General features: G+C 47.0%; 3 protein-coding genes across 3 annotated transcripts; 1 reads left to right on the plus strand and 2 right to left on the minus strand.

Moving 5' to 3' along the window:
• The first annotated feature begins 8,761 nt into the window (after window positions 1-8,761).
• Window positions 8,762-13,236, plus strand: LOC136459496 (uncharacterized). The gene is made up of 3 exons (XM_066459344.1): window positions 8,762-9,633; window positions 10,609-10,763; window positions 12,610-13,236. Exons 1-3 carry the CDS (start codon window positions 8,943-8,945, stop codon window positions 12,967-12,969), a joined length of 1,206 nt encoding a protein of 401 aa, XP_066315441.1. The 5' UTR covers window positions 8,762-8,942; the 3' UTR covers window positions 12,970-13,236.
• A 3,674-nt stretch (window positions 13,237-16,910) lies between these two features.
• LOC136459499 (uncharacterized) lies at window positions 16,911-18,836 on the minus strand. Its single transcript, XM_066459345.1, has 3 exons — window positions 17,884-18,836; window positions 17,611-17,779; window positions 16,911-17,532 (listed from the first exon to the last, which is right to left on the minus strand). Exons 1-3 carry the CDS (start codon window positions 18,655-18,657, stop codon window positions 17,057-17,059), a joined length of 1,419 nt encoding a protein of 472 aa, XP_066315442.1. The 5' UTR covers window positions 18,658-18,836; the 3' UTR covers window positions 16,911-17,056.
• Window positions 18,837-21,746: 2,910 nt separating this feature from the next.
• On the minus strand, window positions 21,747-24,485 carry LOC136459500 (uncharacterized). Its single transcript, XM_066459346.1, has 5 exons — window positions 24,133-24,485; window positions 23,784-24,022; window positions 23,249-23,361; window positions 22,465-22,605; window positions 21,747-22,162 (listed from the first exon to the last, which is right to left on the minus strand). The coding sequence occupies exons 1-5, from the start codon at window positions 24,407-24,409 to the stop codon at window positions 21,904-21,906; spliced, it is 1,029 nt and encodes a 342-aa protein (XP_066315443.1). The 5' UTR covers window positions 24,410-24,485; the 3' UTR covers window positions 21,747-21,903.
• Window positions 24,486-26,312: the final 1,827 nt, after the last annotated feature.

A 26,312-nucleotide genomic window follows, 5' to 3' on the forward strand; every position in this document is an offset into this window, starting at 1 on the left:
CACAGCGCAGGCGCGGAACTTCGAGTTGCGGCGCGCGGTCCGTCGGTGACTTGGGACGGGGTGGCGCGGCTCAACACCGGTGAGGCAGTAACGGAGGTGGCGAGGTAGAGGACGCGTAGTCCTGCTGCTTCTAGAGCTCCCCGTTAGGCCTCACCGTCGCCACCGCGAGCGAGCCCACCGTCGGAGTGGAGGTAGTTGAGGAACACGACGATGGGGACACGAGTGGATTTTGAACTTTTTCACCTTTGTTTGACAGCGTTAGAGGTAAAAGTGGACGGAATGACTTGAGAGACAAAAAAGTAAAGTTTCTTGGCACCAAGGAACGCTTGAACTTTTTAATGGCCTGTAGGCCTAGAGCATCTTGCATAATGGCACACCCGACGACTGAGGGCTGGCTCCGCCTCGCCCGACCCTCGAGGGTTGGGCTACGCCTCGCCCGACGACTAAGGGCTGGCTTCGCCTTGCCCGACGTCTGAGGGCTGACTACGCCTTGCCCGACGACTGCACCTTGCTCCTTCATAATGACGAGGACAGGGTAAGACAGGACACTCGAGTCAACCACAGTACCGAGGACCATGCCCTACACGTCTGTAGGAAAGTACTGTTAGGATACGACAGGACGGGCGCTTTAAGTCCTTTCAGGCATGACAGAACCCAAACCGTATTGTAGGCGTCGACTTTTGTCTTACAGTGTCGTGGGCGCCGCCATCGACCCTCGGACGCGGATCCTAACATAAGCATACGATAACCACTACAATCTAGGAGAGAACTCACATCATCTATAGTAACGGACGTATGATCACTTCCCCATCTGCTCCCCACAGGGTCACGGCTCAGCACCCTAGCACACTGCACCGTCCGCTAGAGTAGGATGGGATGTCACCACTTGCTGAACGAAGCCAGAGCGTGGCCCTATCAGGCTCAACGAACATGCTATCCCTGGCACCATCTGCCATATCAGCAGTGTAGGCTCAAGGGAAAAGAAAGACTTGGCACCTTCGAAGGATCTTCTCTACCTGTGGTTTTTTCTCTTTCTTCCATCTATAATCCCTGCTCCCCCTTGGTCTATAAAAGGGAGGGCAGGGCACCCCACTAAAGGGACGGATCAAATCGATCACACAACACACAACTGAGCAACGATTGAGCTCTTGGCATCCTTTCGACATTTCCATCAGAGACTTAGGACATGTCCCTCTCTCGATCGTTTGTACCCCCTACTATGAACTTTTTTGGGTGCTAATAACATGAGCGGCAGCAAACTGGACGTAGGGACATCTGCTCGAACTAGTATAAATCTTATGTCCTTTAGCGCACCATCCGGGCCTAACGCGTTCCTTAGGCGTGGCGGCAGATCCACCCACCCCTGATAGTGCTAAGGATAGGATGTCCGTCTGGCCCGCCTCCTCCGGCCTCACGGCCACATCCTCCCCTACGTGGAACGGGAAGGGTCCCTATATTGATGAGTGGGTACCTGTCAGCGCATCCTCGCTTTCTAGGTCCTCCCACTCAATGTCGATGACTACCTCATCATATTCCTCATCGTTGTCGTCGTCATCGTCGTTACTATTTGTCTCCTCTCCTTGCTCCTGTGCCTACTGTTTTTGCTGCTTCTTCCTCCTTTCGACCTCCTTCGTCTTCTTGTCCCAATTGGTCGCGGTGCGATTCGCCGCCACCACGAGCGGATCCTTCGACAGCAGAGCCACGTGATCCATAAGGACGAGCCTCTTTGGCTGGTCCTGCTATCTCAATATTAGCATCAAAGGGTCAAAAGTTCAGTTAAAAAAGGAAGCATGGGGGAAGAGAACTTACGAAGTCGATGTACCCCGGTTCTAGCTGCATTGAGGGTGCCCCGGCACTAGATACACGAAATCAAGAATGACACCGACGTCGTCCTTCGAAGGCTCCATCGCCTCCTTGATGCGCTGCGCCACTTCAGAGGGGGGAGTGCTTCATCGCCAAGCGTCGTCCCTTCGAGTGATGCTCTAGGCACCATCATGTACAGGGGAAGCGCGTGACTCATCAGCGGCGTCACCCTCCGCGTGTGGTAGGAGCCGATGACCCCCGGCCCCTTCACGCCCCTCTCCTTCAGAATTTGGAGGGCGATGAGATGGTCCTAGATTTTCTTCTTGTCTTTATCCGGGACCCCCACATCCTCCATGATTTCAGGACCTCTTCGATGAGGCGTCCGATGAACACTGGCAAGAGGGCGGCTGCATCGTTCTTGATGTAGAACCAGTGCAAATGCCACCCCTTGTTGGAGGTCGACACACGCATCGATGGGTACTCATTGACCCAATTGTTGCGGAGCAAGATGCTGGCACACCCCATCGGCATGCTCAGCTCTCGTTTCTTCTCCTGCTTCTTCAAGAGGGTGACGGCGAAGAGATGCCACCATAGATCAAAGTGGGGACTAATCCCCAAGAACTCCTCACATAGGGCGACGAACGCTGCAATGTGTTGGACCCATTAGGAGTAAGGTGCTATAGCTCCACCTTGTAGTAGTGCAACAGCCCCGAAGGAACTTATGGGTGGGGGTGGCGAATCCCTGCTCATGAAAGCGAGCGAAGGACACGACATAGCCTTCGGGTGGCGATGACACATCTTCATTGCCAGGCAGCGGCCACTCATCAGCGATGGTCCGCGCGTAAAGAAGGCCATGGTGAACAAGGCCCTCCAGGCGCTGGAGGGTGACATCGGATCTGCACCACTGCTCCATTAGACAATGGGGGTGGTTGGATGCGAGCTTGATGGTGGCTGCGATGCGGGTGCAGGAGGCTCAGGCGATTGGCGGCGGAGGTTGTAGATGCAAAGGCGAGGAGACGAAGTATGGAACCCTGGGGGCGAACCCCTTGGTTTTATAGGGGCAACTGATACGAGAAGGGCAACCATCCACCTAGATCTCCATGCCTGCCACGATACACCACCATGTCATGTCACGAGATATGCATCCATGATCCCTATCCTTTCCCACCAAAGTCGCGCCAGATATTTTGCCTTTCTGGGCAGACCAGGACTCTTTCCCGCAGAGGGGCTACGGGTCAAAAAGCATTTCTCCAACCCACCTGGGCCTAGGAGTTCGAGGGCTGGCCCAATAGTTTCAACGGTCGTCCCAACAAGGGATGGGCCCACGAGCGACCAAAACTTAGGCGCACGAGCATCAAGGGAAGTCTCGATCTACAATCGAGTCTCAACCGGGCTAACCCTAGACGAATCCCCACGAACGGGATACCAAGGTTCCCTTTAAACTATCCAATTATTAAACACCAAATCTCACAGCCATACCCACGAAGGGTCCGAATTACCCCGCGAGCGATTCTATCCGAATCAACCGAGGCTCGGGGGCTACACCCGACGAGTACGCTCGCGCACATCCTCTGACGAATCAAAATACCCCCTCGGGCGATCCTATCCGAATCACCCTGGGGCTACACCTGTCGGGTGTGCTCGCGTGCACCTTCTGGCAAGTCAAATCACCCCCTGGAAGATTCTATCCGAATCACCCAAGGGCTCAGGGCTACTGTCGGAGACCTAATACTGGGGTACCCAATGAGGTGGAGCTAATAACCATCAAACATTGATGCTTTCAAATAGACAAGAACGCAACTGCACTCCTTGCCCATACGACCGAAGGATTGGCCACGCCTCGCCCAGGCCCTGAGGGTTGGCTCCCCTCGCCCGTCCCCCGAGGGCTGGACTCCACCTCGCTCGACGTCTAGGCGCAGACTCCGCCTCGTCCGACCCTCGAGGGTTGGGCTCTGCCTCGCCCGACCCCCGAGGATTGGGTTCCGCCTCGCCCGATGTCTGAGGGCTGGCTCCACCTCGCCCGACGACTACACTCTGCTCCTTCATAATGACGAGCATAGCGTAAGACAGGACACTCGAGTCAACCACAGTACCGAGGACCATGCCCTATATGCCTGTAGAAAAGTACCGTCAGGATATGATGGGACATGCGATTTAAGCCCTTCCAGGCATGACAGAACTCGAACAGTGTTGTAGGCGTCGACTTTTGTCTTACAGTGTTGTGGGCGTCGCCATCAACCCTCGGACGTGGATCCTAACATAAGCATACGACAACCACTACAATATAGGAGGGAACTCACATCATCTATAGTATGAACATATGGTCACTTCCCCATCTGCTCCCCATAGGGTCACGACTCGGCACCCTGGCATGCCGCACTGTCCGCCGAAGTAGGATGGGACGTGACTACTTGCTGAACGAAGCCAGAGCGCGGCCCTATCAGGCTCAACGAACGTGCTATCCCTGGCACCGTCTGTCATGTCAGCAGGATAGGCTCAAGGGAAAAGAAAGACCCGACACCTTCGAATGACCTTCTCTACCTATGGTTTTTCCTCTTTCTTCTATCTATAATCCCTGCTCTCCCTGTCTATAAATAGAGGATAGGGCACCCCACTAAAGAGACGGATCAAATCGATCACACAACACACAGTTGAGCAGCTACCGAGCTCTTGGCATCCTTTTGACATTTCCATCAGAGACTTGGGACATGTCCCTCTCTCGACCGTTTGTACCGCCTACTACGAACCTTTTTCGGTGCTAATAACACGAGCAGCAGCAAACTAGACGTAGGGACATTCTGCCCGAACCAGTATAAATCTTGTGTCCTTTAGCACACCATCCATACCTAACGCGCAACAAATATAAATTTACTAGTTGATGTTTGTTCGAAACACCGACAGTTAGGCTCAAGATCTATAGTGGGCTCTACCCATACTCCTACTCATCAGACGCGGATCAGAATCCAGAAAGTTTGTATCCCGGATCGGAGCATTAACAAAAACCTGAAAACCAATAATATGCCCATTAGGCCATTATGGTGTTCCTCCTCCTCCGTTGTGTTTTCTACCGCCCATACTACGGGGGGTTTGGTTCTTTAGTCGCTCCTAAAATTTATGTCACATCGAATATTTAGATACTAATAAAGAGCATTAAATATAGATTAATATAAAACCAATTACATAGATGGAGGCTAATTTGCGAGACGTTTTTTAAGCCTAATTAATCTGACATTAGCGCATGTTTACTGTAGCACCACGTTGTCAAATCATAGACTAATTAGGCTTAAAAGATTTATCTCGTAAATTAGTCACAAGTTGTATAATTAATTTTATAATTAGTTTATATTTAATACTCCATGTATGTATCTAGATATTTGATGTGACAAGAATTTTAGGAATGCCCGTAGAAACCAAATAGGGCTACTGCTACTGATTTCCTTCTCCACACTGCCACAGTGGAGATGTCACCATCACCGCTATAGCCCGTCTCGCGGTTGATCGTTTATCCGATTAGTTAGGCCCTGTTTATTTTCGAAATTTTTTGGTTTTTTTTTTTTTTTACCGTAGCACTTTTGTTTGTATTTGGTAAAAATTGTCCAATTATGGACTATTTAGGTTTAAAAGATTCGTCTCACGATTTCTCGGCTAATTGTGTAATTAGTTTTTTGTTTTGTCTATATTTAGTACTCCATGCATGTGCCGTAAAATTTGATGTGACGAGAAATCTTGAAAATTTTTGGTTTTTGGCTTGCATCTAAACGGGGCCTTAATGCAATCGATTCAGTCTGGACGTCAGGTTCGTCAGGATCCCAGGGAGCGCACGTCGAAGCCAGTGCCTCGACGACGACGCAACGCAGCAGCCAACAGCCAGCGCCCAGCGGGAGGGAGCCGACAGCCGTGTCCCATGTGGCCATGTGAGATGAGATGAGTGGCAGAGTGGGTGAACGGCGCAGACCGGGTCGGCCGGCCGGGGGAATTCATGACCAGCCGAGCACCGTGCTGCCGGGGCTGCTCGACACGCGGATTGGCTACGACCGGCGGCCACGGCCCACGGGACGGCTAGTCCCCACTCCCCACCCATTGTTGCGTCGTCGTCAGAGTGACACGTGACCATGCATGTTTGGGCAGGTCTGAGCCTGGCCTGTCAGTGCCAAGACGGTTGCTGAATCAGGCCTGGTTTAGTTCCATGAATTTGGATTTTGGGCTACTGTAGCACGTTCGTTTTTATTTGGCAAATAGTGTTCAAACATGGACTAATTAGGCTTAAAACGTTCGTCTCGCAATTTCCCACCAAACTGTGCAATTAGTTTTTCTTTTCGTCTACATTTAATGCTCCATGTAAAGGCCGCAAACATTCGATATGACAAGTACTATAGTAACTTTTTGGAAGTTGAGGTGAAACTAAACAAGGCCTCAGTCTTGGGGGCTACTCGACCACTAGGACTGCTATAGCTAGGCAGCTGCTTTCGCTTGTGTTCCAACTTCCATTTGGCTTTGTCAGCGAGCTATGGTTGCCTAACTTGCTAGAAGAGAAAAATATTAATTATTGGTTAAAAAAGTACGATTTGATTGAAAAAGTACGATTTAGAAGACAAATAAATAGAGCGGTAATTGATAAGTATCGACGGCACTTTTTTTTTGGAGGGGTGTTTCACATCCAGCCGAAGGATTAGTTGATAAGTCCAGTAATCGCTCGACGCAGCAGCACTACAAGTCGTTGGAAAATCTGATCCAGCAGCCCCAGGGCCGGACATCTGATTACAATCGAGTAGATGCCGATTCAGTAACCATCCAGCTACAAGTCCTGCCAACGATACTCGCTGCAATAATCAGGCCCCGTTTGTATCACTTGATGTCTCGATTGTGATTACTATGCGATAAGAGCCTTTCAACGAACATAAACATTCCATCTGCAAAATACTCTAATGTAATCATTATTGCAGCGTTGGAAGGTAGTACTGGATGCCTTTTGAATAAGTGTGATCACCACCAGCAGCACGGTTCTCGCTTTTAACCCTTCTCGTTGATTTCTGGCCGCTAAAGCTTAAGATCTGCACTCAGTTACTACCGTCTTATATGGAGTTGTAGATTGTTTATTTGAGCTTTGTCTTTGGCCTTTGGGGGATTTGGACTATGGATTTTTAGAATCTACAAAGATACAGGTATAATAGTGAAGACATTTTATGATCCCCGAGTCCATCATCACAAACTAGTGTATAGGATATTGAGTGGAAAAAATTGTTCGTTTATGCTAAAATTTAGCTTATGCTGAAATGTTGTGAGTGAAAAATATTGTTTCATGGCTGAAAAGTAGTACTGAATTAGCTCAAGCGAAAGCGAACAGGGTACTAGGATATTGAGCGGCTGTTTCAGGTTTGACCTTTTCAGAATTAGAGTGGTGCAGCGGGAGTGAATGATTTCAAGAGAAAACCGTTGTATCAACTGTCGGCAATTAGATGCACGCTGTCAAACAAGACTAGCTTAGCTTTCCAGCGCAGCGTGGCAATTATATCTATAGATTGTGTATTAAAGTAATCTTCAAACTAGCAACACAATTATGCATGCGCGCACATCTCAATCAAATATATCTAAGCTAGATGTCACATCCAAAATTATGAACTACTACTACTACAGGAGTTGTATAAATCCATGGCTCCAACAAAGAGTTGGGCCTGTGGAAAACCAAAACTTCAAGTGTTCAACTGTACCTCTGTACCTGACAATATCATTTACATATTTCGGTGTTAGGTTAGCCAAATAATAGGTTGTTTTTTTTGAAGAGGTTAAAATAGCTATTCCATCCGTTCCAAATATATTGTAAGTCGTTCCGACTTTTTTTTAGTATATAGATGTAATGTATGTCTAAATGCGTAGCAAAAGCTACATATCTATAAAAAGTCGAAACGACTTACAATTTTAAAATAAAATTGAGTTTCATTACCATTGGTTTATAATTTTTGTTCCCCTATGTGCCATTGGCTATTACTTAATTATAAACCAATGACAATGAAGAAGGACTACAATTTTCAATGGCACATAAGGAACACTACAAAGCCGCAAATCAAGTTTTCAGAAAAACACAAAAAACCATCATCTCTTCATCCGTGCATTATCCGATCTCGCAAATACTCCTATAGGGTTGTTACCATCTAAGGGCCACTTTGGATCCCTTCTCTAAACTTTAGAGCTCTAAAAGCTTTTGAGCATTGTAGCTCACTTTTGAGCTCTAAAGTTCTAATATGAGGTGGACTGAAATTTAGAGCTAACTTTAGACCACTTGTTTGGAACTTTAGCTCTAAAGTTCAAAGAGGCCCTAAGTATATTCTGAGTCATTTCTCTACAAACTTGGGCCATAAATACTAAAAAGTTTGTATATATTGATAACACAAGGTTGTAGTAATAAAACATATTTATAATAACTCGTTCTATATAGAATCATATATTTTTAAATATTTTAAATACTTACCGTAAAACCATATATAGGTATCTCATAGGTTTATCTAGTGGAGCATGCTTTGATCTGATAAAGCATGTTACTCTCATTACACGTGAAGTCAAACAAATTCAAGTTTGACCCTATCTATATAAAATATTACTAACATTGATGGTAGCAGTAAATATCATTGAATTAACTATGAAATATATTTTCACAGCAAATCCATTTGTTAAAGATATAAATATTAATAATACTTTTTTATATATAAATTTGGTCAAACTTGATAGAGTTTGACTCATTTCAAATCTAGAATTGTTTTTTTCATGGACTGTGGGAGTACTTTCTCAGAAATCTGACGGTGTCCATCGGTCAGACGTCAGCGTGAGAGTAATAAATAGTACGGCTAAACAAATCTTCCGGATCAAATCAACATCCTTAACAAAATCCAGGCACAAGAGCATAAAGGCCGGCCGGCCCGGCCCCACCATCTCTTCTGCTAACCTCGCCCGCACCCCAACGCCCGCCCCTCTCAACACCACCACCACCTCCGCCTCCCACGCAAGCTCCCCCGCGCTCCCACTCGTTCGTCGCACCGCACCGCACCGCACCGCACGCCGCGCCTCCCCACCTCGCACCTCCAAAGTCCCACCCACAAACACTCCGCCCCAAACCCTTCTCCCCGCGCGCTCCCACTCACTCCAGCATGGGCAATTGCTCCCCGTCCCCGCGCCGCCGCCGCCCGACGGAGCCGGGCTCGCCGCCGCTAGGCAGCACCGTGTCCGCGCCCACCGTGACGGTCAACTCCATCTCCGTCTCCCCCTACGCGCTCGCCAGATCCCCCTCCGTCTCCGCCTCGGCGGTGGACGCCGAGGACGCCGGCGTCGTGCGCGTCTACGGCTCCGACGGGTGCCCCGTCGCGTGGCGCCTCCGCGTCTCGCTCCTCTACAAGGCGGCGGCGCCCCTCCACTTCACGCCCTCCGAGGCGGCCCCGCTCGGCCGCCCCGTGCTCCGACTCTCCGCCGCCGACCCGGAGGTCTGCGGCACCGCCGACGAGCTGCTGCGCCTGGTGGACGCGCGGTTCGAGGGCAAGCCGCGCGTCGCGCCGCCGGAGAGGCCCCGCGCGGCGTCGCCGTCGGCCGCGGCCGCGGCGGAGGTCGCCGAGCTGGTGCGGCTGCAGCACCGCAGCGCGGAGCGGCACCTCGAGGGCGTGGCGGCGAAGGTGGCGGAGATGGTTAAGAAGGGGAAGAAGTCGGGCAAGGGGAGGACCGTTGTGGAGGGTGCCGAGGTCAGGAGGCTCGGCAAGTGGTACGGGGACGCAATGGAGGTGATGCTGGAGCACGCAAGGATGGAGGAGACCCTCATCTTCCCTGACATACTGAGGGCATCGTTTCCAGGTCGATTTGAGTTTGATCTATTTTATATGTGCCGCATTGCATTATGCTCTTAATTTCCCTTGATGTTCATAGAGGTTTAGGGCATTTGTCTCTCGTTGCTAATGTGCATTGGCGTTTCTGAGGATTTATTATGGGCCTGCTTTCCTTTCTGCACTGACCGTTTCTTGTCGCAAAAAAGCAGTGCATCTGCGTCTAGACAATTGGAGCCCTGCTTCAATTCGTAGTTCTCATTCTATTTTGGGTGCGTTGGTTAAGGAGTCGTTCACTTGCGCTGGCGAGTTTTCAGAAATTCTTTCTTTATGTGTTCCTGTACTTTGGTCCAAAGCATGTAGTATTCCCCTTATCCCCTACTACTCTGGCTGTACAGGTCACCCTTTATTCTGATTGGTAAAAGCACCTAACATCTATTGTAAGCCCTTGTTTAGTTGGAGGAATTTGGATTTTGGGCTACTGTAGCACGTTCGTTTTTATTTGGCAAATAGTATTCAAACATGGACTAATTAGGCTCAAAACGTTCGTCTCGCAATTTTCACTAAAGTGTGCAATTAGTTTTTCTTTTCGTCTACATTTAATGCTCCATGCACGGCTGCAAACATTCGATATGACAGGTGCTGTAGCAACTTTTTGAAAGTTGGGGTGGAACTAAACAAGGGCTAACAAAATATTGCAATGTACTCCAGCATCTACATTGCTAGTACATTAAGAAAAAAATAATATACATCATGGAGTAATGTACTAGAGCAAAGCCAAACATTTGGCTGTTTCCAAGTGAAAAATAAACGGGCTTTGCGAGAATCGGGTTCACTGACTCCCGGACCTTCTGAAGTGGGAACCAACCGTCACACTCACACCAAATGCCCATCTTGACGTCTTCGATCCAAGTTATTAATTGAACATTTATTTAAGCGCCAACTGCTTGCATACTGATATGATTAGGATCTAATCTAATCTGACACCAATATTTTGTGTGACAAGGGGTGTGCGATAAGGTTAACGAGCAGCATGGGAGGCACCTGCCAATGATGAATGGAATCAAGGAGGATATAAAAACACTGCTGACGTTGGAATTAGGGAGCCCCCTATTCCATGAAGTGGTAGTCAACCTCTCGGTTCGCCTCAAAGCGTTGCAGGTACAGTCCCTGTGGTATCCAATAAATGGATTGGTTGTCTTTATCTGCCAACTGTTCATTGCTTGCGAAACCTTTCTACTCCCTCCGTCCCAAATTATAAATCATTTCAAGAATCTTGGAGAGTCAAAGCTTCTCAAGTTTGACCAAAATTATAAAAAAAATTACAAAGATTTATGACATCAAATAGATATACTATAAAAATATAATTAACAAAGAATCTATTGGTACTTAGTTGGTATCATAAATGTTATTATCTTATTATATAAACTTGGTCAAACTTGAGATGCTTTGACTCTCCAAGATTCTTGGAATGACTTATAATTTGGGATGGAGGGAGTACTTCAGAATATACACTAGTTTAGGCTTTCTGGTGGTAGAAGCTTGTATTTAGTTATGAACGCCATGGTTGAAAGAATAGGCAAAGCACCATCTTAGGTGTCTTCAGAAGACATTCGACTGCTTAGGAGATTTTGCAAACTTCACCTTTTGTAACTTCCAAGGGTTCTATACTACCTTCATGCAAAAGCGATAATTTGTTGGTGTGGATGTTATCCTGTCCTAATCTGTATTACCTTTAGCAAATAACCTACCATGAGATATTCTCTTGGAAAGGAGTAACTGAAAGTGATATAGAACAGAGAATGATGAGGGGACCATTCACCATGTTACCTTACCAAAGGATAAAATTGATTCCTTTCGTCCTCAAGTGGAAAAGTTTGTTATATTGCACTATTTTATACTTGCACTTTTCATTGAATTGGATTGGAAGATCATGTAGGTCCTGGATAAGGACCACTTCCAACCTATTGTCTCTAAAACTTGCATGTCTTGTCAATTTGGATCTGGATTCACCACCATATGCTTAGCGCATAATGCTATCTTCACAGTTATACTGCATTGGTATTGTGCATGCTGCCATAATGGGAAAAGTTGCAAAGGAAAAAGTAAAGTAGGCTGCAGTCTGTTCGTTCTCAGCCTGTTTGATCTGTAAAACTGGTATTGTTTCAGCAAAAGATAGCACGGGAAATTGTTTTGAGATTGATAGGAATCCACCACCATGGCGTTAGCATACAACTCTCCTTTTTATTGGAAACTTGGAAGGTGTGTATTGTGTAATGGAAGTTGAGGGAAGAAAGTAGGGTGCAGCCTGGCCCAAGCAATTAAGAAATGATTGCTTTGCATGACAATAAAGGTTTCAACATTTTATGCTCATTACAGCTGGCCCTATTCCACATGTTCCTACCAAGCTTTTGAAAGAATTTGACATAGGTCTGGAGGCTATTTGACAATGGTGCAATCATCATGGGCACTCCCATTCCATGGATGCTTCATCTCTGTGGACACTGGGCAGTCATTGTTGCAAACTGGAAATTTGGTGATTGCATTCAGTGTGTGGCTTATCTTGCTTTGAGCTGGTTACTGGTAGCATGGGTTGACAAATTGTCAGGCAAAATTAGCCAGCAATTTGTCTCTGAACCAGCTAAGAAACTTTAGGCTCTTAGCGGCCTTTGAAGTTTGTTTTGATATTTTTTCTTAATATAATATTGTGGACTGATGCATACTTGCATGGATAATGAGAAACTTGTCTATAGAATATCCTATGAACTATTTAGAAACGAGCTCATTGCAGTATGATTAGTTACAGGTCTGACTTTTATAAATCACAATTGATTATGGTACTTGGCTCATTACCAAAAGTTTGCTGATAATACCAAACATTCCGTATCTGGACTCATCCTATAATAAACTCAATGAGCCATTACAACTCCTAGGCAGTGAGCATGTAAATTCATATCTCTATCTCTACGTGTTTGGTGTATTTCTGATGTCTATCAAACATTGGCAGGACCACACCAAAGAGCACTTCAAGGAAGAAGAGAGTGACCTTCTCCCACGGCTAGAACAAGTACGACGGATGCAGCGGGAGGAGGGGAAGGTTTCTGACAAGTCTAGTTCCGCATGGGCTTCTGAGGCGGTAGCTACAATGGAGATGACACACTCGAAGCTCTTCCCCTTCTTCATGACTGGTCTCCTTCCTCAGGAGGCCATGCAATACTTGGACCTAGTGTGCCGATGCACGAAGAACACGCGCCATCTTGTCTCCATGCTCAGATCTCTTGCAGAACGCCTTGAAGACGCGAACCCGTCAATTATACACAACAACCCTACCAAACTGTATGAGCACCTACTTGTGAAGTCCCCATAAGCCTGAAACCCCTCCGTGCAGCAATGCGGTATGTGTTAAATTGTGAATGCTAACTTTTTTTCTTTTCTGTAGTGCAGCTAATGTATTTCGGGTTATCTGAACGATTGTGAAAGCGTGGCCTGTATAGCTTATTGTGTTATCCCAGCGTGAGTAACTACACAGAAAAAATGATTGAAATGGGCATGGATTGTTTCTGAACTACAGTCTAAGATCATTTCTGGCTGTTCTGTGTTGAGTGCTATATTCACTTTGTGATGTACTACTCCTTTAGACCTGTTTCCGGCTTCACGTGCACAGATATGATCTGGTTTGCCATATGTATCCTGTACCCAGATTGTAATCAAGGTAACCACTTAAAAGGTCCTAATGGCCAGAGAAGGATGAATAACCTATTGAAAATTTTTATAACAACATTTAACAAATATGTTAGACAATTAAACGGCGAAGCGAGTGTTGCGCTACCTACTAAAAAAGCAAGCCACCGACAACAATTTTAGTGTCTATGATCCCTAAGCACACAATGGCTATGTCACTACACTAAGTTAGTGTGCTCTCAAAGACTAACTAAAGAGCCACACTAACCACTAGACCCGACATAAACTTGCTCTCAAAACTAATTACACTAAAGAGTGAAGCAACACTAGAAATATAAATGCAAGTAGGGTATGTGATGATTATACCACCGTGTAGAGAAATTGAGCCAATCACAATGATGGAGCCAATCAATCACAATGAATACCAAGAAATTCTCGGACAAGATGACGCAGGATTTTTTACCGAGGTTCACTTGCTTGCTGGCAAGCTAGTCCTCGTTGTGACGATTCACTCACTTGGAGGTTCACGCGCTAATTGACATCACACGCCAAACCCTCGATAGGGTGCCGCACAACCAACACAAGATGAGGATCACATAAGCCACGAGCAATCCACTAGATTACCTTTTGGCTCTCCATCGGGGAAAGGTCAAAAAGCCCTCACAATCATCACAATCGGAGCCAAAGACGAACATCTTCCTCCGCTCGACGATCCTCGCTGCACAAGCCGTTTAGGTAGCGACAACCACCAAGAGTAACAAAAGCGAATCCCGCAGCGAAACACGAACATCAAGTGTCTCTAGACGCAATCACTCAAACAATGCACTTGGATTCACTCCCAATCTCAAAAAGATGACGAATCAATGATGTAGATGAGTGTGAGGACTTTGGTTAAGCTCATAAGGTTGCTATGTCAATGCAAATGGCCAAGAGAGTGAGTTTGAGCCGGCCAAACACCTTTTTATAGAGGCTCCATCGAAATAGAGCCGTTGGGCTCACACAGCAGCCCAACTCGCGCTGACCGGATGCGCCGATCAGAACGACCGAACGTACCCAGTCCAGCGTCCGGTCGCGGGATCTTCGCCACATGTCCTGCCTTCAAATACGTGCCGCTTGATCTCCAACGGCTAACTCGCTCCTACGCTCGCGTTAATGAAGGACCGGACGCGTCGATCCATTGACCGATGCGCCAGCCCCCACGTTAGATTAGTTCAACCCCGCGCGCAGTCAACAGACGACCGGACGCGCCGATCAACTCGGCTTCCCAGCGTCAGGTCATTTCCCGAGAGCTCCCCGAGTGGCAAAACGCCGACCGGACGCGTCAGGTCCATACTGACCGGACTCATGCCAGCGTCCGATCCTGCCTTCGCCTCTGCACGTCAAGTTTTGCGCCAGACATCAGTGTACGTCACCTGTGACCGGACGCCGGCCCTGCGCGTCCGGTCACTTTCACTGTGCAGCGTCCGGTCGCTGAACCGACTAAAGCCCGAGCGCGCCAACACTTTTATAAATGACTAGACTCACCACCTCAGCGTCCGACACTTTTATAAATGACCGGACTCACCACCTCAGCGTCCGGTCACCTCGGGTTCAGCGTCCGATCACTGATTTTAAGTGAAAAACACCTCCTTCATTTCACCAACTTCTCCATCCTTGCTCAAATGTTCCAACCACCAAGCATATCATCTTGTGCATGTGTGTTAGCATATTTTCACAAATTTTTTCAAGGGTGTTAGCACTCCACTAGATCTAAATACATATGCAATGAGTTAGAGCATCTAGTGGCACTTTGATAACCGCATTTCGATACGAGTTTCACCCCTCTTAATAGTACGACTATCGATGCTAAATGTAATCACACTCACTAAGTGTCTCGATCATCAAACCAAAAAATTCCTATCAAGATTTCACATTTGTCTTGAGCTTTTTATTTTTCTCTTTCTTCCTTTTCAAGTCCAAGATTATCACCATGGTCACACCATCATCATGATCTTCAACATTGCTCTATCTTATGATCACTTTGATAAACTAGATTAGCACTTAGAGTTTGATCAATTCATCAAAATCAAACTAGAGCTTTCATCGCTACAGTCCCTCTGAAGTAATCTGCAGAGTGCAGAGATTACTCATCTGTAACAGGGATCCATCGTGACTATTTGTCTATTTCATTGTTATATGCGACATTGTATCAAGTACGTAATTCAAAACTTAGTCAACGAAACTATGAAGACATTGTAACATGTAATTAAAAACTGCTGAATCAACCAAACTATGAAAAACAATGCCCAGACGCTACTTCACGGTCCCAGGTTTCTTGATATAATAAAACTAATTCAGAAACAAGGCTAATCATTTGACCAGTAACCTCAGCGCAGCATCATGGCCACCAAGCCAGCGGCGGCTCCCACGGAAAACACGGCTGGCGCGGCGGCGCTGCTATGCGCTATGTCGGGAACGACCAACGGGCCAGTCGACGACGCCGTGCTAGGCGGGGTGGCAACGGACGCCGGCGGGATCGTCTCTTCATCGCTAGGTGATGACGGCGCCAAGGTTGCCGGCCCTTCCGATGGGACCGGGCCCGGGCCCGGGCCCGGGGACCGAGCCGTAGAGGCCGGGGCATGCGCGGCGTGCGCCCTGGCCGTGGCATGGGCGGCGGCGTGGCGGACGAGCGCTCCGCAGGCGCCGGTGCCGGAGCCAGGTGGTCGCGCCTGGTGCCAGTCCACGTCGCGTCTGCTATCGACGCAGTAGGCGCCGCCGCAAGGACGGCGCCCACGAGAGCCATGAGAATACAGAGCCGCCGTCCTCGCGAAGCCATGGAAGCACGTACCCCGCACGGCGATCGCCTAAGAAATCGAAGCGTGATCCTAAGAAAGGGGTGATCGAGGAGAAGATGACGATCGAGAATTCGAGATATGGACGTTTGATCATAAGGGCATGGGGCATATATAGAGGCGTTCATGCATGGAATGCCAAGATTCTGTATTTCTGTATGTTGTATGCAATGTAAAAATGGTAGCAGTGAAAAATGACCGCGTTCTTGGTGCGCGTACATGGCAATGCCATTGGGTGAGTTGGCGAGGCGAGGGATTTCGGAGTTATGCTGGGCATGGCCAAAAAGATATCACCCTGGTTCAGGCGTACGAAGGTTCGTATTGCCCTCCACAGATGATTTTAGGCACCGTTTGTTATACAATATGGCGATCGATATCGTATTGTATCATTTCCTTCCATTAGAGGATTAGATACCGGGATATCATTCATGTTTCTTTAACTTAGACTCGACATAAGCTTTTATGCTGGGATTTGCTATTTGGACACTTTACAAAAAAAAAAAAGGTTGCTGATTTCGCATAATCGCAGTGCGCCATAAAAAACAAATTAAATCCAATCCAATGAACCTCTGACAGCACTAGGTTCAAACGTGGAGTGTTCAAAGCAAAACCAGATGGCAGGAACATGTATCAACATATACTGATGTCATACAAGAAGTGTAATGCAGGTAACGCATAAGGAGTTTATATTTGGCATTTGTTTCAGACACAATGCATTCTTATGTAAGTCTCAACGGTAAGACCCCAAAGCTCCCAGCCTCCCACCGAACATTTTCATTGCGTCGAGAATTGGAAGAACAAGGCTAACACAAGGCATAAGTGATGCCTGTTCACTTATATTTAACTGTACTTACATTACAATTTACAACATGCAACAGAAAAGAATGTCTCACAAATGGAGCAGTAGTTCTACCGAAATGCCCCATAAAGCTCCTGAAATCGTTAGGTGCAGTCTTCAAAATTTTCTTCAGCCGCAGCCGCATGGTGCAAAATTTGCTTCACCATGTCGAAGATCTCCTGGACCTGCTTCCTGGAGTGCAGAGGAGAAGGGTACATGCAGGTCCAGTCCAGCTTGCCGTCCTTGATCGAGTCGAACACGCCGATCGACGGGCCAATGCCGTGCACGGTGGCGCAGCAGATGCAGTCCTCCAAGCCGGCCTTGCTCTGCACCTCGGCCACGTCGGCGACCTCGGGCTCCTCGAACACGGAGACGAGCGCCGTCCGGAGCGCGCCGGCCGTCGTCAGCTGGGGAGCCTCGATGGCCCGGCACATGAGGAAGTTGAGGTCGCTGATGTCGGTGAGGTGTTTCTTGTTGTTCTTGGCGCTGGTGTACGAGTCATGGCACCTCATGGCCAGCTCCCACAGCCCTTCCTCGCCGTGGATCGTGTGCGTGTTGGTGACGGCAGAGTAGAAGAACCCTGCGACATTGATAATGGTGATCGTAATCTAGCATTTTGCAACAATAAATGCGCTTATCATCGGAGATTCGTACTCACCAACGTTGCGATCGTCCAAGGGCGGCTCAAGAAACTTGCGGCAATTGATAAGGGTCACGATGGAGTATGTCTCCTGCTGGCCGCTCTCCAGCTGCTTGGACTGCCGCGCGGCGAGCATCGTCGCGGCGGCCATGGCGGAGCAAAGCCTTACCCCATTCTCCTTGCACGCCTAGAGAACAATAAGCTATGAATCTATTTGTTGCCAATGCAAAATACTAGCACAGGAGTATGGAAGTCTGGAGGAACAGGCTAGGCTTGAAGCCGTGAACTTACGTCGAGCAGCCTCGTCGTCTCGTCGTGGCCGAGCCCGAGCCGCAGCATCTGCGTGGACCTCTCCGTGCCGGTCTCCACGTACGGCAGCGTGGACGTCCGCAGGCCGTTGATGGAGTAGCCGACCATATCCAACCCGCGCGCCCAGAACGGCTTCCAGGTGTCCCTCTGCGGGATCCTCTCCTCCAGCCCCGCTTCCGCCGCCGCATCCTCCGGGTCGGCGCGCTCCCCGCCCTCCTCACCGCCGGCCAGCAGCGCGACGAGTTCCCTGGCCAGCGCATTCGCCGCCGAACGGTCGCACGCGACCGTGTGGATCCGGACGAACAGCGCCGCGCCGCCCGTGGCGGGCGGGAGCTCGTAGAGAGTCGCGAAGAGGACCGGGGCGTCGTCGGAGGACGCCGGGCCGGCCCACGGGTTCCGGTTGAGCTCGTGCTCGAGGAGGGCGTGGAAGTCGGGCGCAGAGTCCGGCGCCGGGAGCGGTGCCAGCGGGAGCGGCGGGGCCGGAGGCGGTGCCGGGTTGGGGAACGCCAGCGTCGGGCCGGAGGGAGAGGTCCGGAGGCGGCCGCGGAGGACGGGGTGCGCGTTCCGCAGGGAGCGCAGCGCTGCCTGCGCCGCTTCGGCCGCGTCGCTGCGGGAGAGGCGGAGCGCAAGCAGCGTGGTGCCGGTGCCGCCCGGCACGGCGCGGAGCCAGCTGTACTCTGTGCCGCCCGGCGCCCGGGTGCGCCACTCGGCCGCGTCGTCGAGCTCGGCGCCCGCGCTGCCGTTCGCGGGATCCATGGCGGAGGGGAACGCGGCTGCCGGTGCTGCTACCGGCGCTAGTATGCGTGTGAATTTGGATCGGAGATGGAGCGATGATGTGTTGGATTGGATTGGTGTTTGTGTTCTGATGTGGTGGGTGGTGGTGGCTCTTGTCGTCTTGCTCGTCCGCTCACCAGTCAGCACCTCGTTGCGTGGCCGCCTTTGTGATGGTGAACGACGAGACGTATAATGGCCCCGTTCGGCTTGCGTTTCGGAATAATATTTTTCTTTGGTAACAATTTAATTAGAACAATATTTTTCAATCCGTTTTAATCAAGATTTAGCGAGCCGAACAAGACCAGTAATGTCATGCTCGGCGTTAACGGGTTGGAAATTGGCGCGAAATTCGCAGCTCCTCGTAGTCGTACCTCCACATAGTCCATGCTGCAGTGCCGTCCTGTGACGATCACAGTAACGAGAAAACACGGTCAACACACTATAGTGCGGCGATAACACGATCCGAGCTGCTCTTTGATTGGCAGCGCGCTTGCTAATCGGACTTCGAGCAGCCTATGCATGGTTCGGCGACGGCGAGGGAAGCCTGGCCTGCGTTTTCATCAAGATAAAAAAAACTGCAGGAAATTTTGGTGCCCTGGCGCCATCTGAAATTCTAAAACTGACCTGCCAACTATGAGAAAATTGCACTTTTACCGGCCCAAACAACATGCTTCGCAAAATTAGCATCTCAAACGTTGCTTTCATAAAAAATAGCAGCCAAAACATTTATCACTTCTTTTCTCTACCATTTTCCCACTTTTGGCTGCTAAACCGTAGAGAAAACAAGAGACAAATGTTTTAGCTGCTATTTTTACAAAAGCAGATGGTAGCTTTGCGAAGCATGTTGTTTGGTCCGTTAAAAATACAATTTTCTCACCAACTATCAGGTTACCTATGTAAAATTTTAAAAAAACAACGTGTCTATCGTTAGAACTTAGAATCGAGTGAAATGATCCTCGTAAAAGTTTAAGGATCCATAATGCACATCGCTCAATCATTATTATGTCAAGTTGGTGGTCAATATCTGGACAGAGACGGAACATTTTCTCCTTAAGGCCTTGTTTGGATACGTATGTATACGTCTTAATCCACATGTATTGAAGTGGATTGGAGTGGAATTAAACTAAGTTTCTTCCATTCCACTTCAACATATGTGGATTGAAGTGAATACACATGCATCCAAACAAGGCCTAATTAAGGGAGAGCCTGAGTATTAGAAAGCTACTTCAGTTGGTTATGTCTTTTTTGGTAGAATCCATCCATATGAGTTTAAATTCTTGACTTCACAACGATGCTTGTATTTTCTTAAATTCGTTAGGATTTAACGACGTTATTTTTTTAGTGGTAGATTCTTACCGCCTGTGACCGGAAGGTCCCGGATTCGAGTCACGGTCTTCTCGCATTGCACAGGCAAGAGTAAGGCTTGCCACTGACACCCATCCCCAGATCTCGCACAGAGCGGGAGCTCTCTGCACTGGGTACGTCCTTTTTTTATTCTTTTAGTGATAGATGACGTGTCCGTTGATAGCGAAGCTGTTGTGATAACTTCGTCAATATCAAAATCATCCGGGTTGATATCTAGGATGAGAATGTGCGTGCATGCATTCCTAGAGATAACCGAGTGAGTGTGCTTGCATGTATACGAGTGTTTGCGTTTGTATGGAGATGCAAAGAGCTCTCTTGTCAGGAAACAGGATGAGTGAAGAAATGGTAAGCGCAACGTGTTGCTAGAAAAGAAAGAAGGAAACATGCATAGAGCTCTGTTGTCAGGAAATAAAATGAAGGGAAGAAATCCTGACATTGTGAGCTTCCAGGACCCTCAGGTAAATGGTTTTGATGGCTAATGGCAAATTTGCTTTTGTGACTAACGCGTGTGTATTGGAGAACATGTTTCATGTTAGGTCACAAAACATGAAGATGAAAGTGTATTCAAATGATGATGAAAAACAAAATCGAGGACAACTTGACATGTGTAGCTAACGAGTGTTTTGAAGAAACAAAGTGTCAACGTTAGACCACAATTTGGCCCCGTTCGCTTCGCTGAAAAAACAAGCCGAAACACTGTTCCGGCTGATTTGTTATGAGAGAAAAACACTGTTCTGACTGAAAAAACAAACTGAAAAAGACGGATTATAAGAGAAGCGAACAGGGCCAATACATGAAGATTATGGTATCCCCAAATGTTAATGAGGAGGCAATAAAGAACTCAAGACTGAAGATGAAGATTGCTCAAGAGCCAAGCAAAGCTATCCAGGACTCAAGAACAAAGGTCTCGGAAGAGTCAAGTTACGCTATAAAGATTTAAAATTGAAGATTTTTTTTATAGAGTTGAGTGACGCAAGAAGGTGATTTTAGAACATGGAGCTCGACCAAGTGTTTAGTGTGCATGATGGTGCAATCTTGATGAACAAATGATCTAGAGAGCTTGGGCATGCAGTAAGGAATCCAATGAAACAAGTTTCACCTCAATCAGAGCTGATCTGGAGAATTTGGAAGTGAAACCAGAAAAATGCACAGAAGGGACAGTCCGACGCTAAGAAAAATTCTATTTTAGCTGAGTTGTAGGATCGATTTTGGAGTGTTTGATGCCTTTGGAACTCGTTCATATCACGGTTTGATGCCCAGTTGAAAGCCTTAAGTTTGGTTTTGATAATTCAATGACAAATAGTGTACTAATGCTTTCAATTAAGTTGTGATTGAGCTAGAATCCACATCAAGATGGTGTGCAAGGTTAGAAGATGGTTGAGAGGTGATCAAGCCATATGGAGCGATCTCACACTAGAGCCTTCAATTCCCGTGTGCATATATCAGATATCCAGATCACACAAAAAGCATGCATGAACCAAATATGGCAACAAAAAAATCCATTATGGAAGCCCAGTACCAGAGGCCGGAGATATATATGCTGTTCTCACCGTACATTAGGTTAGATAAAAGACAGATAACACAATCATCAACACGCATGCAAACTTTGGGATTGAAAAAGAGAATGTGCAAGGAAAAACGATAATATTAAGCACCGATCTCTTTTTTTATAACATCCAATAAATCTGCAGAAAGAGCACGGGATCATGTATACTTTCCTCTGTATTATTAACAGAAGGGTGCAACATGTCCACAGAAAAGAAGCAAAGAATTCTGGTTGGGCAACAATATGAGAGAAGAAACGTTATCGGTTGTCAAACTCAATATGTCACACTAAATGAAGGTTCCAATTGAAGGTACCACTCAATTTTGAACAGCTGATAGAAAGTTAGGGACCATGATCTCAAGTAGTCCTTTGGGATTGTCCACATGAACCCAGTGGCCAGAGTTGGGGAGAACGTGAAGTGACACTTTTCCTACATCAGGCTTGGACTCTCTCTTGGCTAATGCTTTTAGCCTTTGAACATCATCAGGGACCCATCGATCACTGCGCTCTGCTTGCACTATTGCAATCTCCAAGTCCTTAGGTGGGTGTTCCAGCAGTGCCCAATAGTCCCTTTCCCTGAAAATTAACAATATTTGAACCAGCAACATAAATTAACAGCAAAGCATAGGCCTGCCTGATGTTATGATTCATGTCAAAAATTAATTCTTGATACTCATGAATAAAAAAAAAGGGCAGACCCAGTGCCGGAGGCTCCCACATGAGTGGGGTCTGGGGAAGGGAAAAACCGAGGCAAGCCTTCCCCCCGCAAAATCTGCGGAGAGGCTGCTTCGAACCCGCGACCTGGTGACTCAGTGAGACAGCTCTCAAAGATACTCATGAATAATACACAGTTACACGAGAACTTCACTAAACTTTACCTATAAGAACTAAACATGTCTATGGCAGCCTGAAGATCAAAAGCCCAGGTCACATGATCATTGTCCTTCTTCAAGTTACTGCCAATCCATTCAGAAAGAGACTTCGAAAATCCAAGGCTGAGCATGTGGTCGACAACCCACCTGGTGGCATGCAACAACTGAAATCAGCATTAAGGATATGAACACATGTAAACCATTTAACATGTGCAGTTCCAGAATCCAGACACTGCTCATGCTAAACATTCAGAAAGGTCCAAAATATTTCCTATTCTTGAACATTAATAGTTGCTTGCCAGATTGAATCTACAATGAAAAGAAAATCAATGACCTTCAGGCTTCAGGCATCAGGCATCACAAGAGCATATTTCAAGTTTTCAGTGGACTACGACTCTTCTGGACTGTAATTCAGAAGCGATTTGATGAAGGACCATATCCTAGAATCTAAAAATACACGATCATCACTCATTAACATTAAGAAACAAAATTGTCCAAGACACACATACCTTATTTCTAAACCTGCTATGCTATCGAAACTGTTGTTAAAAATGTTCTACCCAAATTTTGCAACCACCCATACCTTGTTTATAAACAGTTATGTGGTTATAGCCTATGGTTGACAAGAGTTTAGTTATGGAATCACAACCCCACTTTCACAATTTATTCTTCATTCCTACCATTATTATCTATATGTTGGTGCTGTTAGTCTGACAGAGTGTTAGTCTACATACCCATGTAGCTATATATAAATACAAAGGTAGAAAGAATGACTAAACCGAGATAGTACTTGCGTGATGGAAGTGAAGAAGGAAGACTTGCTAGTGTTTGCAAAACCCGTTCAACTTCACCATCACTGTTATCCGTTTCTACTTGTCCAGGGACTGAATCAAGGACCCAGAGCTGTTCTGCATCGAAGGAAAATATAACATAGTGATACATATCATGTCCTCTTATCCAGTAACATGCACTGTATGCATGAACAACAACCACAATCCCACAGATGAGCAATTTATTCAAAGAAATGAACCTATAACACTGTGATACTAAAACAAAGGATGAGAAGTAATGAACTACAAGAATAGGACAGTTGTACATTCATGGCAGAAGCAGCAAAGAAATTGTCCAAAACCATACTGTAATTTAGACTCTAATTCCAAGTACACAATAAAAAGAATGTGCTAAGTGTTAACCAATAGAAGCATGAAATTCCAGTTTTCCACAGACAATAAGTTATCACATCATTTTGAGTTAGATAAAGCAAAACAATCTTTTGAATCTTTCTTAGAATAAACCATGCCAAAACTAATCATGGCTCCTCCCACCTGTTTAGGAAGATCAGCAGAATCTCCATACACACCACGAGAGCAGCTCTCCGCAAAATCTAGTGCCACCTTTCCACCCATGGAGTGACCCACAACAACATCCGGCCATGGCCAACCACGGGCCTTCACCAAATCGGCGAGGTCCTTAGCGGCAGTAGATATGCTGTGGGGTGGACCGAACCCCTTGATCCCAGCCGACCTGCCATGGTTCCTCAAATCCACGAGAACCATCCTCCACTCTGCACAGCAGTACACAGACGAAGCCTCAACAATTCAGCTCTATAAACAACTTCACAATGGAAAATGGGGAAATCAGTGTGCTTCATTATTGCACTACTGAAGGGGATACCGTCTGAAGGGGAGCGGTTATAGAGTTCGGAGACGAGGGCGCGAGAGAAGGAGCGCCAGTTGCGGCCGGAACCGAGGAGGCCGTGCAGGACGAAGGCGGTGGCGGTAGGCGGCTTCTCGGGCGACAGCTGGATCTCGTCGAAGGCGAGGGTTTCGGTCTGGTGGGAGGCGTCCGAGTGGACAGGCGAGGAGAGGAGGAGACGCCACGGAGAACAGCCAGAGGAGGACGAGAGGAAGCGCGAGCGGAGGGAGGACGAGGCCCGCAGAGACGCCGCCATGGCCGATCGCGTCGCGGGAGCCTTGTCCGAGGCCGCGGCGCCGTTGTGAAGCAGCAGCGATGGTTACCAAAGGGCCTGTCTCGCGTAACCAGTTGGGGCCGAAAGGAAGAGGCAAAATACGTGGTGGAATTTTGGAAACCACTTGCTAGACGGAAAAAAAAAACAATTTTTTAACTTAACATATTTATAGTTGTTGTATATAAATATAATCACATAAAAGTTTGAAATAAAAACTCAAGCTTAAAAATAGCCATAAAAATGACAAATATGGGGTTCATGTGTAGTATGAATTTTTTAAATGTGGGTTTGAATTTCAAATTTATCATTTGAGAATATATTTGTATACAATATGGATGTACCAAGTTTTAAAAATTTTCAACGATCCAAATATGTTTTATGAAGTGATTTTTTATGTTTCTATCTATTAGGTGGTTTTTACCACATTTTGTCAAAAGAAAGAAAAAGGAGAGAAGAAACTTAATTCGTGTGAAGAAAAATGTAGAGAAAAAACTGACATCTATAGTTAACAAAGGGCTTGGCTCGCTTAACCAGTTCAGAAAAGGAGGAAAAAAAACTCAATTCGTTCCAAAGAAAAGAAAGTTCTGGCCAAAAGAAAGTAAAAGGAGGAACATACTCAATTCATGCCAAACAAAGATGAAAGGAATAGGAGAAAATCTCAATTCAAAAGTGATAGATGAAAGACAAAAAAAAATAGAAAAAAAACTCAATTCGTGCCAAAAGAAAATAGACAAAATATGACAGCTGTGGGATTTTGTGGCAGAACCGCCTAATTTAATGCCTCACAGGAGTGCTTGTCTTCCATTAGACACTAAGCACTCAGGGGAGAACACTAGATTACTCGGTTCCGTCGGACACACCCCAGGGGAGAACCCGAAAATCCACATTTTTGCCATCAGGATCACAAACGAGAGAATAAAGCTTACATCATTCGTAACCAATTCTTACATCACTTTACATGTACATCAGAGTATAACATTTATTATTATAATAGCGGAATGTAATCATATAATCAGAGTTATAAACAATTTAATTAAACAGCGGAATAGAAACATATGAACAGAGTTACAGCGGAAATAAACATCTATTAATGACATGATGAAGTATTGATATATAGACTACGACAACAGATTATGAAACTTTCATTTATAAAAGTATTTGGTGAGAGTTATAAATAACAACTACGATCGCAGCGTAAAGGAAATCCTCTCTGAGCCCACCAGGAGGAATCCACACACAAAGGTCAGCTCTAGCATCCACCTGTCACCTGCAACAGGGGGAATAAAACCCTGAGTACTCAATTGTACTCAGCAAGACTTATCCGACAGGAGAAAAGAAAAGACTCCAAGGATATGCAAGGCTATCTGGTTTGTGGGTTGCATTTGCAGAAAGCATTACTAAGCGTGCGTCCTTATCTTTGATTTTTAATAATAGCCGCATTGGTTCATTAACTAACCATTCTATGTAAGCACCTGTGCTACTTTCAAGCAGGTGGTAAGCAATCAGACTTCCTTTGTCCATCTTCCATCTTTCATCTTTCAGTTCTTACTACGATGCTAAACCGTAGACAAGCCGTACCGGATAGCCCGGCGATTCGCGAATCAATGCCCCCAGCTGGGTACCCCGAAAAACACACGCCCCGCTTGTACCCCAGGGCACAAGCAGGACCAACCCAGTCACTCTCCTGTCCCGGGTGTCCAGGTCCCCGTCCAAACTGGGACTCCAAGCCCCCGCCCCTGAGTCCCGGACTCAGTGCGGTGCAAGGACCTCCTCCACCAAAATAAAACCCTGACAGTCGGTCCGGAAAGAGCCGGATCCGCGACAAGAGAGCAACAAGTCTTCCAAGCGCCCATACACAAGTATGTGCTCGGGATAATAAGTCTGT

The sequence above is a fragment of the Miscanthus floridulus genome, chromosome 6 (assembly GCF_019320115.1).
Source record: "Miscanthus floridulus cultivar M001 chromosome 6, ASM1932011v1, whole genome shotgun sequence".
NCBI lineage: Eukaryota > Viridiplantae > Streptophyta > Magnoliopsida > Poales > Poaceae > Miscanthus > Miscanthus floridulus.

What these genes read in the sequence shown, in the direction of transcription:
- LOC136459500 (XM_066459346.1), bottom strand. Translation starts at nt 24,409, where the DNA reads ATGGCGGCGTCTCTGCGGGCCTCGTCCTCCCTCCGCTCGCGCTTCCTC. An exon ending in TCTTCACTTCCATCACGCAA is followed by an intron (nt 22,606 to 23,248) that starts GTACTATCTCGG and finishes GCATGCCACCAG; the next exon opens with GTGGGTTGTCGACCACATGC. An exon ending in GACATGTTTAGTTCTTATAG is followed by an intron (nt 22,163 to 22,464) that starts GTAAAGTTTAGT and finishes GTTAATTTTCAG; the next exon opens with GGAAAGGGACTATTGGGCAC.
- LOC136459496 (XM_066459344.1), top strand. Translation starts at nt 8,943, where the DNA reads ATGGGCAATTGCTCCCCGTCCCCGCGCCGCCGCCGCCCGACGGAGCCG. An exon ending in ACTGAGGGCATCGTTTCCAG is followed by an intron (nt 9,634 to 10,608) that starts GTCGATTTGAGT and finishes TTGTGTGACAAG; the next exon opens with GGGTGTGCGATAAGGTTAAC. An exon ending in TTCGCCTCAAAGCGTTGCAG is followed by an intron (nt 10,764 to 12,609) that starts GTACAGTCCCTG and finishes AAACATTGGCAG; the next exon opens with GACCACACCAAAGAGCACTT.
- LOC136459499 (XM_066459345.1), bottom strand. Translation starts at nt 18,657, where the DNA reads ATGGATCCCGCGAACGGCAGCGCGGGCGCCGAGCTCGACGACGCGGCC. An exon ending in AGACGACGAGGCTGCTCGAC is followed by an intron (nt 17,780 to 17,883) that starts GTAAGTTCACGG and finishes ATTGTTCTCTAG; the next exon opens with GCGTGCAAGGAGAATGGGGT. An exon ending in CTTGGACGATCGCAACGTTG is followed by an intron (nt 17,533 to 17,610) that starts GTGAGTACGAAT and finishes TCAATGTCGCAG; the next exon opens with GGTTCTTCTACTCTGCCGTC.